Source organism: Mauremys mutica, chromosome 4 (genome assembly GCF_020497125.1).
Source record: "Mauremys mutica isolate MM-2020 ecotype Southern chromosome 4, ASM2049712v1, whole genome shotgun sequence".
Lineage (NCBI taxonomy): Eukaryota > Metazoa > Chordata > Testudines > Geoemydidae > Mauremys > Mauremys mutica.
This window is the reverse complement of record NC_059075.1, coordinates 123,628,295-123,640,993: the sequence shown is the minus strand read 5'-3', so window position 1 is coordinate 123,640,993 and position 12,699 is coordinate 123,628,295. Positions and strand designations below refer to the sequence as shown.

Below are 12,699 nucleotides of genomic sequence, written 5' to 3'. Positions count from 1 at the left end.
CCTCCTCCGTGGCGTTCCTGGCCCAGATCCCAACTCAGGAAATATGTAGAGACACCACGTGGTCCTCCATCCACACATTTACGTCGCACTATGCCATCACGCACCAGGCCAGAGATGACGCAGCCTTCGGCCGTGCAGTGCTTCAATCAGCAGTGAACTCCAACCCCACCGCCTAGGTTCAGGCTTGTGAGTCACCTGCTTGGAATGGACATGAACAATCACTCGAAGAAGAAAAAATGGTTACCCACCTTTTAGTAATTGTTGTTCTTCGAGAAGTGTTCATGTCCATTCCAATACCCACCCTCTTGCCCCTCTGTTGGACTGTTGGCAAAAAGGAACTGAGGGGGTGGAGGGTCGGCGGGCCCTTATATAGGGCGCCATGGAGGCGCCACTCCAGGGAGCGCTGAGGTCAACCCTACGGATGCTGCTAGGGGAAAATCTTCCGGCTGGCTTGCATGCGGCGTGCACACACTTGCTTAGAATGGACATGAACAACACATCTTGAAGAACAACAGTTACTAAAAGGTGAGTAACCGTTTTTTACCATAACCAATCTAGAAATTACAAATGTGTCTGTCACTGTGGCACAGTGTGAATTTGATCTCATAATTCCAAACAGTCTCACATATTTCTTCAGATGCTAAAAGCCCCAGTTCCCTCTACTCACTTGCCAAAACATCCATATTTTTCTGATAACTTCTATTAATTGTGTTGCCAAGTACAAAATCTGCAGCACACTGAAAGCTGGGGAATGTGGAGACAGCATAAGATAAATTGACGTTCTTCGGCTATCCCTCGATGCAAGGATGATGTCTGCAAAGGGTGGTTTTTAAGTGGCTGAGGAGCCCAGTTTGTGCCCTGCAGATTTTCCCACAAAAGTGACAGGTGTTATCTTGGAGGAGACATAGTTGTTGGCTGGACTGTTGTGCCCTTTCTTTCCTCCTTTGTTGGTTCTCTGTCTCATGAGCATATCTGTTCCCCTCAAAGTGAGCTGTGGCTTAATGTATGGTGTAAATTGTCTTCAGTATCAAAATAAATAACAGACTATTGTAATAATTGTATTCGTTTTCAAATTTAATTAAATGGGAACTTCAATTTTTAATGTAAAGAAAGTTATCAGAGGAGTGGAGGAATGAATGTCAGGCATTCTTCACATTTGTCCATCTTGTTTTAAGGAATCTTATCTGGAGGTGGAATTATTATATTTCTGTGCTGATCAGTTGTCATTTTTCTTAGCCATCCCTGTAAAGGTCCCAACTGATGTTTGGCAAATGGTGTCACAACTACAATTGTGCTTGCATGAGGTTTAAATCTTACAGAAAGTTTCACCTTCTGATTTGCTTGAAACCTGTCATCTAGTTGTTAATTTTTCACAGGCTTGGAAAAGAGCCCCTGTGAACTCCACCTTTTGTGCTGGGGCAAAAATAGACTATTTAAAAAAACAAAAAACAAAAAACTTATCTTAGTCCCAAGAACTGAAAAAAGTTGCATGCTTTCCTGAGAACGGAGTGGTCTCTCTGAACTAGAGCTCTTACTAGCCAGTTGTCCTGTTATACACATGGGTACTTGATATCTTAATTGTTTTTAATCTTATCTTATTCATAAAATAATTACTCTTACAATCACCATCACCTAAATAGTATTTTTTCCTAAACTACACTCTTTACCAGAGGAAACTATGCTGTTATATGAGAGAGAGGAAGTTTTTAGGGTTAAGGTCCTGAGCTAGGGCTTAAATGTGGGTTCAGTTCCCAGCTTTCCTACAGACTTTGTGTTACCTTTGAGCAAACCTTTGTGCCTGGATTTCCCATCTGTAAAATGGGGATATTTTTAGTCTCCCACATTTTGTCCATCTTGTCCCAAAGAATTTTCAATCTTAAATAAGCTGGGACTGTTATTAAACTATAACTAAACCCATTGTAAGTCCCCTAGATTTTTTGTGATGTTTGCAGACAAACCCAGAGCAGAGTCACTTTTCTCCGAGATTCAAGTGGATTTGCATACAAATCTGTCATGACTTGATGAGTTTCTGAAGGTCTTAAAACATATTTAGTAAAATGTAAAGCAACCCATGTAGCACATCTTAAAAATGTTTCTTTTATAGTTGTGTGGTTGTTTTTCTGGCATTTTATTTGTATTTTTATCCAGCATTACTGTCATGTTTTGCTAGCAAGGTCTAATGCTCAATTTGGCAGAACAATTCTGTTCTTTTCAGCTAATTACTTCTCAGACCCACTTTCTTTTAGACCAGGTAGTGGGGTATCCTGTGTGACTTTTGTCAGTGACTTTGAATCTGCTTAAGGAAATGAGACCACAGCTTCTCATAAAACCTTACAACAAATACTTGGTTTCACAAGGAACCATGTGCACAACTTCAACAGTCTGGAGGTTTCTGAATTTAGTATGGAGAATGCTTATGTTCTGATGGAACCAAGCTACCATGGCCTCCCCCTTGCGACACTACCCTCAGGGTTCCACTTAAAAATTGTACTACCTCTTCAGGGTATCTCTGTGGGGCTTACAGTTTCTGTTCTGCAGTATTTGTGCATAGTTTGGGTGTTAAGGCTGGTATCAGAATTCTTTATGTAAGTTAAACTTGTGATGTCAATAGGTTTTTTTTTTTTTTTAAATAAGTGCATGTTCAGGGTACATCTTTAGACAAAAAAATCCTGCATCTTGGCAGGGGGTTAGACTAGACAATTCTCGCGTTCCCTTTGAACCCTAAGATTCTATGATTCTTTGATCTCTTGAATTGTTTTTAGCATCTTTAACTATTGTTTGGCAAGGTGCTTTGTTTAAGTCAACACTACACTATTAAGTTAATGAGGCTGTATCTACGTACTTCAACCAAATTTATAATCTGTGTGTGTCATCGTCAGCTGGAAACATGATTTATGTTCACACACTACATGGTTCCTCTTCACCAAAGGAGATCAGCAGGGTTGTGTTAATCCTTCAGTGTGCATGTTCAGACAGTCTTACAATGGAGTTTGAAAAATATATAATTTAGTGTGGATTTTGCTACTTTTTAGATTGAACAGAGTGGTGAGATCCCTCCTTCCTGCTGTAATTTTCCTGTGGCTGTTTGCAAAGACAAGATGTTTGTGTTTTCTGGCCAGAGTGGAGCAAAGATCACCAATAATCTCTTTCAGTTTGAATTCAAGGAAAAAATGTAAGTTCCAACATTTGATTCAAGTAAAATACATGTAATAATTCTGCTGTTCAGGGTGAAGAAAGTACACAATGAAAGATATTGAAGACGGAACAGTTTATATTTCATAACTAAGAAAGGCAGTTCTTTCTAATTTCTTTGATTTTTAGTTGGGGACTAATTAGGCTGATATTTGGATAATATGTCAGCAATAATACAATAGCTTGACAATATGCTTTAGCTAGATAGAGACAATTTTTTCTATAGAAGAACAGAAACTCATATTGATTCATTTGAAATAATAGCCAGTGGGCACAATTTTCAGATCTGGGTGTGTAATAATAGGCACCTCAATCCATACCTAGGTGTCTAATTAGAAAGGGTCTGATTTTCAGAGGCGCTGAGCAGCCTCAATTCCCACTGGGAGTTGTAGATGCTCAGCATCTTTGAACATCAGATAATTTAAGTGTCTATATAAGGATTTAGGAATGTAACTTCAAGCTACCAATTTAGAAAATCTTTTCAGATGTTGTTACATTTGTCCCCAAACAAAAGGGAAACATCAAGAGTGCACATGGTTTCCTCATTCAGCACTTGAAAGCTCCTGTGTTCTTAGCGAGAAAGAGTCCTGTGGCACCTTATAGACTAACAGATGTATTGGAGCATGAGCTTTCGTGCGTGAATACCCACTTGGTCAGATGTCTGTGTTCTTAGACATTGTCACCATGTGGAGCCCTCATAGGAATTTCATACCATATGTGTCTGATAAGGGGAACAGCATGAACCTACAGTTCAAGGAAATGAGATAACTGTGAAAAGCAAATGTCTAGTCAGCTTTTGGGGGGGAAGCAGTCTGACTCTGAATCCCTGCCCATGTACACACATATGCACTTTCAAACTGTGGAGTCTAGCTTTTGTGGGAAGATTTTTATTTCAAACTTTTGATCTCCCAGTCCAACTAGTTAGGTTGGAAGTTGGATAATTATTAAATATTAAAAATCTGAGTGTGGTATAATGAAAGAAGTTTTAAAAGCACTGGTGTGGAACCACAATAGAGAGGCAGTAGGCCAAGCCATAATTTTGAAATCTGACTAGCGATTGGGTGCCCCAGTTTTTGGATTCCCAACTTGAGACATCTTTGAGGATTCTGATTATCAGGCAGTGCTGAGCACCTGCCCTCTGAAAACCTGGCCCCTTCAGAAAGGTCAGGTTTGGCACCCAAAAACTGAGGCACCCAAAACCACTACTCAGTTTTGAAAACTTTGTTCTACAATTCGGAAAGAGATAAAAGTGGGGAACAAAAAAGCAGCTACTGTAGCTTAACTACTGCTACTACAACTGTTGCCAGAGTTACTGATGGCCTTTTTGTTGGTGGGAGAAAGGACTGGATATTGTTTTAATTTCATAGTTTCAGAGAGTTTAAGGCCAGAAAAAATAATTAAATCATCTATTGTGACCTCCTGAATATCACACGCTGTTCAGTTTCACCTAGACACCCCTATATTAAGCCCAAAGACTTTAATTAGGCTTAAGCATTTCAGTCCTCTGGAGTCTAAACTACTATGTGCCACAGACAGAGAGCAAGAGATACCCAGGTGCCACCAGTGCCCAGAGCCTCTGCAATGGCAGGGAATTGATTAGGTGAGATAAGCTCAGATGATCCCTGCAATGAATCCACATTCCATGCTGCAGATGTCAAAAAAACCCCAAGGTTCCTGCCAATCTCACCTGGGGTACAATTCCTTCCTAGCCCCAAACATGATGACCTGTTTGGCCCTGAGCATGTAGGGAAGACACACTAGCTAGGTATGCTATTGCTCAAATAGAAGTTATGGATTTGATGCAGAAATTATTGGGTGAGGTTCTCAGGCCTGTATTATGCAGGAGGTCAGACTACATGATCATAATGGGATATAAAATCTAGGAATCTATGAAAACCACCACAGTAATGAAACACAATACAACATAAACTAACCAGTCACCCAAACATTGAACAAAGTGTGCAAGTCTTGTATTTTGTCCTGACATCTGCCAGAGTTAGGCTCTGGTTGACTACAAATGTAATAAAAAGCTGAATTGGTGGCGGCAAATAATAATCATCTATTATGTTAAGAAACGATGATCCCTTACCAAAATACTGATTTTATTTAAACTGTGGGGGTAGGGTTTGATTAGGGTATATTGTAATAGGTGTTTTCCATCTCTAATTGATAGAATCCTTTGGGACAGTTAATTTTCAAAACTAATTTTGAAGAAAGGAGTTGTAAAAGATTTACTCTTTGTTTCATGTCTTGTGTCTCAGTTGGACACGAATTCCTACTGAACACTTACTTCGGGGCTCCCCTCCTCCTCCACAGCGAAGATATGGTCACACCATGGTTGCCTTTGATCGCCACCTCTATGTGTTTGGTGGTGCTGCAGACAACACATTGCCAAATGAACTACACTGCTATGATGTGGACTCTCAGACCTGGGAAGTTATCCAGCCTAGTCCAGATAGTGAGGTAAAGAGTGCACTGTTTAATTACACCTCTTTCTCCTTTCAATCTACCTTTTGCTTCCATGGTACAGAACAGAGAATCTTTATTTAAATTAATAACATTAATATTGAATTATACCTTTATAGCTCCTTCCCCAACAATGTGTTATACTGTCAGTACAGAGTGAACAACATTTCCTTTGAAGGCACTGTCATCATTGATACTTGTAAAACTCAAACTTTCTTCACTGGCACTTTTTTTAAAAGATTCAAAAAAGATGTTTATAGGAGCTAACACTTGACATAGAAAATCATAAATCCTCATGTTCCATGGCATGAGCCAGCCACTAACTGACAAGGGTTAGGAAGAAACTTCTCCTGTGGGGATGTTATTCCATGATTAGCAAATGGGGTTTCTTACACATTCTCCTGAAGCCTCTGGTGTACGCCCCTCTGAGAGAAGATACTGGACTAGATGGACCACTAGTCTGATCCACTGTGAGAAGTCCTATAAACTTCTTCTTAGAAGGCAATTCCGCTGTTTATATTTTCCTATGTGCAGTACTTACTAGCAAAGAAGAACTGGCTGTGATTTTGAGAATAATAGGGGAGCTTGGAAAGATTAGCTACTGTTGAAGATATTTGGATTAATTAAGCAGTAGAATCATGGAAGATTAGTGTTGGAAGAGACCTCAGGAGGACATCTAGTCCAACCCCCTGCTCTAAGCAGAACCAATCCCAACTAAATCATCCCAGCCAGGGCTTTGTCAAACCGGGCCTTAAAAACCCCTAAGGATGGAGATTCCACCACCTCCCTAGGTAATGCTCCTACTAATGCAGCCCAATATGCCGTTAGCCTTCTTGGTAACAAGGGCACACTGCTGACTCATATCCAGCTCCACCATAATCCCCAGGTCCTTTTTTGCAGAACTGCTATTTGGCCAGTGGGTCCCCAGCCTGTAGCGGTGCATGGGATTCTTCCATCCTAAGTGCAGGACTTTGCACTTGTCCTTGTTGAACCTCATCAGATTTCTTTTGGCCCAATCCTCCAATTTGTCTAGGTCACTCTGGACCCTAAACCTACTGTCTAGCATATCTACCTCTCCCACCCAGCTTAGTGTAAAACTATTGAGTTGTCTATATTCATACAAAAAGCAATGTCAGACTATTAAAGGTGCCCAATTAAACACAAAGTCAGAAAACGTAAAAGTAAAGATTGAAAACACATTAACTTTTCTCTTGTTTGTAGGCATTATGGTATTGTAATTATACAACTACATGCTATTTCTCATTCTATAATACATCCTTAGGCCTGGTCTACACTGGAGTGGGGGATCAATCTAAGTTACGCAACTTCAGCTACGTGACTAACGGCTGAAATTGACGTACTTAGATCTACTTACCGCGGTGTCTTCACTACGGTGAGTCGACTGCTGCCGCTCTCCTGTCGACTTTGCCTGTGCCTCTCGCTGAACTGGAGTACAAGAGTCGACGGGAGAGCGCTCGGGGATTCATAGAATCACAGAATCTCAGGGTTGGAAGGGACCTCAGGAGGTCTTCTAGTTCAACCCCCTGCTCAAAGCAGGACCAAACCCAACTAAATCATCCCAGCCAGGGCTTTGTCAAGCCTGACCTTAAAAACCTCTAAGGAAGGAGATTCCACCACCTCCCTAGGTAACCCATTCCAGTTCTTCACCACCCTACTAGTGAAAAAGTTTTTCCCAATGTCCAACCTAAACCTCCCCCTCTGCAACTTGAGACCATTACTCCTTGTTCTGTCATCTTCTACCACTGAGAACAGTCTAGATCCATCCTCTTTGGAACCCCCTTTCAGGTAGTTGAAAGCAGCTATCAAATCCCCCCTCATTCTTCTCTTCTGCAGGCTAAACAATTTCAGTTCCCTCAGCCTCTCCTCATAAGTCATGTGCTCCAGCCCCCTAATCATTTTTGTTGCCCTCCGCTGGACTCTCTCCAATTTATCCACATCCTTCTTGAAGTGTGGGGCCCAAAACTGGACACAGTACTCCAAATGAGGCCTCATCAGTGCTGAGTAGAGGGGAATGATCACATCCCTCGATCTGCTGGAAATGCCCCTACTTATACAACCCAAAATGCCATTAGCCTTCTTGGCAACAAGGGCACACTGTTGACTCATATTCAGTTTTTCGTCCACGGAAACCCCTAGGTCCTTTTCTGCAGAACTGCTGCCCAGCCATTCGGTCTCTAGACTGTAGCAGTGCATGGGATTCTTCCGTCCTAAGTGCAGGACTCTGCACTTGTCCTTGTTGAACCTCATCATATTTCTTTTGGCCCAATCCTCTAATTTATCTAGGTCCCTCTGTATCCTATCCCTACCCTCCAGCGTATCAACCACTCCTCCCAGTTTAGTGTCATCTGCAAACTTGCTAAGGGTGCAGTCCACACCATCCTCCAGATCGTTAATGAAGATATTGAACAAAACCGGCCCCAGCACCGACCCTTGGGGCACTCCACTTGATACCGGCTGCCAACTAGACATGGAACCATTGATCACTACCCGTTGAGCCCGACCATCTAGCCAGTTTCTATCCACCTTACCGTCCATTCATCCAGCCCATACTTCTTTAACTTGCTGGCAAGAATACTGTAGGAGACTGTATCAAAAGCTTTGCTAAAGTCCAGAAATAGCACATCCACTGCTTTCCCCTCATCCACAGAGCCAGTTATGTCATCATAGAAGGCAATTAGGTTAGTCAGGCATGACTTACCCTTGGTGAATCCATGCTGACTGTTCCTGATCACTTTCCCCTCCTTTAAGTGGTTCGGAATTGATTCCTTGAGGACCTGTTCCATGATTTTTCCAGGGACTGAGGTGAGACTGACTGGCCTGTAGTTCCCTGGATCTTCCTTCTTCCCTTTTTTAAAGATGGGCACTACATTAGCTTTTTTCCAGTCATCTGGGACCTCCCCCGATCGCCATGATTTTTCAAAGATAATGGCCAATGGCTCTGCAATCTCATCGGCCAACTCCTTTAGCACCCTCGGATGCAGTGCATCCGGCCCCATGGACTTGTGCTCGTCCAGCTTTTCTAAATAGTCCCGAACTACTTCTTTCTCCACAGAGAGCTGATCACCTCCTCCCCATACCGTGCTGCAGAGTGCAGCTGTCTGGGAGCTGACCTTGTCTGTGAAGACAGAGGCAAAAAAAGCATTGAGTACACTAGCTTTCTCCACATCCTCTGTCACTAGGTTCCCTCCCTCATTCAGCAAGGGGCCCACACTTTCCTTGACTTTCTTCTTGTTGCTAACATACCTGAAGAAACCCTTTTGTTACTCCTAACATCTCCGGCTAGCTGCAACTCCAAGTGTGATTTGGCCTTCCTAATTTCACTCCTGCATGCCTGAGCAACACTTTTATACTCCTCCCTGGTTATTTGTCCAATCTTCCACTTCTTGTAAGCTGTTTTTTTGTGTTTAAGACGAGCAAGGATTTCACTGTTAAGCCAAGCTGGTCGCCTGCCATATTTACTTTTCTTCCTACACATCGGGATGGTTTGTTCCTGCAACCTCAATAAGGATTCTTTAAAATACAGCCAGCTTTCCTCGACTCCTTTCCCCGTCATGTTATTCTCCCAGGGGACCTTGCCCATCAGTTCCCTGAGGGAGTCGAAGTCTGCTTTTCTGAAGTCCAGGGTCTCTGTTCTACTGCTCTCCTTTCTTCCTTGTGTCAGGATCCTGAACTCGACCATCTCATGGTCACTGCCTCCCAGGTTCCCATCCACTATTGCTTCCTCTACTATTTCTTCCCTGTTTGTGAGTTTGTGATTGATTTATCGTGTCTAGACTGGATGTGATAAATTGATCCCCGCTGGATGAATCGCTGCCTGCCGATCCGGCCAGTAGTGAAGACATACCCTTAGATACACCTATGTGAAAGATGACCTTGTATTGCACAATTTAAAGGAATTGGGTCTGACATGACATTTTTTAACTGAGGCTTCGGTGACCCTTGATCATTTTGTGCTCAGAATACAGAAAATAGCAGTGATCTCCCAGCATGTTACTTTTCATTTATTCCCTGGGTTCGGAACAGTGTCATTAGACATATTAGTTCCTCTTTCTTTATAGGTTTTGCCTTGAATTGTGTGTAATGTTTCAGTTGATGCAATAGCAGTTCTGTAGCATTTTTATTAGTTGATCTGTGAAGCAGAAAGGGTTTAATGTTAGCGTGCAATATAGAGAACTGCAAAATTTGATTTAATATTTTTTTAAAGTGGAGATTCCTACATCAATTTTTATTTTGAGTAGTGTAGACGGGCGGACTACACTACACTTCGGGAATTAGCTCGGTTCCAGCTCCAGAGCGCCCTCTGCAGGCCAGTGATCCGTCTGTCCTCTGGCCCCATGTCCCTCTCATGTCCCCATGTCCCTTTTACATGGGGTGCTGCCCCCTGGCAGTAACCCCTTTCTCTCAGGGTCTCCCCTCCCCAGGGAACCCCCACCCTCTATCCCCACCTTGCCTTAGTATATGGCTACTGCCAGTCCTTGTCTAGCTCCATGCCCTGGGGCAGACTGCAGTATCAGCCTACTCATCACTGGCAAGGTTGGGTTTGGGCCTGCTGCCTTGGCCTACCCCTGGGCTGCCCTCTGCAACCCCCAGTACCTATTAGCCCAATGCTAGGCCGCAGCCTGGGGCTTTCCAGGCTAGAGCTCCCCAGCTCCTCTGCCTTTCCCCAGCCCTGCTTCACTCAGGTACCTTGCGGCTAGCTCCCTGCAGCCAGGCCCATCTCCCTCTACAGCCAGAGAGAGACCGCCTTGGGCTTCTGGCTTCCCTGGCCTTATAAAGGCCCTGTTGCTCAGTTTGGGGCGTGGCCCCAGCTGCAGCCACTTCCCCCAATCAGCCCAGCCTAAAGGCTGCTTTCTCCAGCCACAGCCCCTTCCCAGGGCAGTTTTTAACCCCTTCGGGGCAGGAGCAGGGGGCCACCCTGCTACAAGTAGTATAATTAGTATTACTGTTACTAATATTTACTGTTTTTACTAACAAGGTGGTCATATCTTTGTAGACAATGAGCCAAAACATATTGCGGCAGGTATACAATGAGGCATTTGACAACTAAACTTTTTTGTAAAAACATTAGCGTAGAGCACTATTGATACTTCATCTAACATCTTATGTACACACTCATACAGTCCTCACCTTGAACAAATCTGTCACGTAAGACACCAGTTCTCACATTTCACTTAAGTTATTGCCAGTGTTCATAGATTTTAAGGCCAGAAGTGACCGTAGTGATCATCCAGTCAGACCTTCTACATAGGGTTACCAGATAGCAACTGAAAAAAAAGAGACAGGGGGGTGGGGGGTAATAGGCATCTATATAAGAAAAAGTCTTAAAAAATGGGACTGTCCCTTTAAAAATGGGACATCCGGTCACCCTACTTCTGCATAACACAGATCATAGAACTTCCTGAAATAATTCCTGTTTGAACCAATTCCTGATTCATGACACCTAAAATGTAATACAACAGTATTCCCAAGCTGCTTAAAGCTGAGACCCTGTTCAGGAAAACAAAACTCATTGTGCTTCCCTCCAACTGCATCCTGTGATGTTAAAGGCCTACTTATATTTTAGATCTCAAAATATACTTCTCTCCTTTTTTACAAGATTTGATGAGCGGGTAGTTAATAATGTTGATGTTTGAAAAGAAATTAATGGGTGGTGCATACCTCAGAGCTATTTTTTCAGGCTCTGCAAACTCAGGCAGACACCTATGTATTAGTTACACTTGGATTACATTTTGAAGGTTTCTTCTGCAACAATAGCAGTTACAGACTAACTTTTTAAAAATGAAAACTGAAACTCTGGAGACTAGTTGACATTGGTCTGGTGTGACAATTTGGCCTACAACATTTTGCCTGCTTGGGAATTAACCATGAAAAATAGGTCAAGCTATTTTCAATACAAATGTTATAAAAAGGTGCAGGAAAATCAAACAAGAGACTAAATTAGTCTAAACAAAAAGGCGTTCTAATATAACACAAGGACTGTGTTAAGAGATGTGAATAAAAGATTAATAGACCAAAACTGGTGTAGTGGTGTAGGCCTAATCAGTAAACAAAATAATGAGGGGGTGGACTATGCCATGTACCTTCCCCTCCTTCTTTAAAAAAATAAAATAAAAGACTTTTAAAAAAAAGCATCATGGCATCTCAGCTCAGCCCAGCTCATCTCATCTTCCCTGACCCCGAGAAAGAAAGAGTAGACAAGACTGAAGGACTTTCTTACCTAATTGTCAAGGGCTCCAATCAGAGGCACATAAGACCCTATTCTGTCTCCTTTCACTTTTTGTATGTTACTTTCTGCCCAATGATATTTCCTTCCATGGGCATCACGTGAGGCCCCCTTCGGGGAGGGTAGCTACGCAGCCCCGCCCCTGGCGCCCAAGACCCCACCCCTGGTGCCCGAGACCCCACCCCTACCCCCTGTCTGCTGGAGCCCTGAGTGCCCGTCTCCCTCCCCGCCCCCCACAGCCAGAAGACCCCCAGCTGAACCACCGTGGGCCCCCAGACAGCACCAGTGCCAGGCCACCAGCTGCCCCCAGTGCCAAGCCGCTGGCCGGCCTCAGCATCAGCCCCCAGTGCTGGCCTGGCCTCAGTGCCGGCCCCCAGCACCGGGCTGCCAAGCCACCCCCAGCGCCGGGTCGCCCCCAGTACCAGGCCACCAGCTGGCCTCAGTGTCTGCCCCAGCACTGGGCTGCCGGCCAGACTCAGTGCTGGGTCGCCCGCAGCGCCGGCCCCCAGTGCCAGCCCGCTGACCTCTGGCCGGCAGCAGAGCTGAGCTCCCGCCATCTTGGGCACTGCATGGGGGAGAGGGTGAAGCATGGGCGGGGCCAGAGCTTGGTTTAGGGGAGTATTAGCCTCCCCTGGCGTATTGTACCCACCGCCCATGTTTCCTTCTATCCTCTCTCTCACTCATTCAGCTTTTTCATCGAATCCTCAAACCCACTATACTGCAAACACCACCACAGCAAAATAAAAGGCCTCTCCAGCCCTGCCCTGTCCGGAAAAAAATGATCCCTAAGTGGAATG

The 12,699-nt window shown here is 43.9% G+C and overlaps 1 protein-coding gene across 6 annotated transcripts in view; it reads left to right on the top strand.

Annotated features, from left to right (window-relative positions):
* LZTR1 (leucine zipper like transcription regulator 1) overlaps positions 1-12,699 on the top strand; it is a 277,535-nt gene that overhangs the window by 121,886 nt on the left and 142,950 nt on the right. For all 6 annotated transcript variants that reach the window (XM_045017155.1, XM_045017157.1, XM_045017154.1 and 3 more), the window contains 2 exons: positions 3,033-3,172; positions 5,454-5,655. In XM_045017155.1, coding sequence (XP_044873090.1) covers positions 3,033-3,172; positions 5,454-5,655 — 342 coding nt within the window. The remainder of the gene's footprint in view (positions 1-3,032; positions 3,173-5,453; positions 5,656-12,699) is intronic.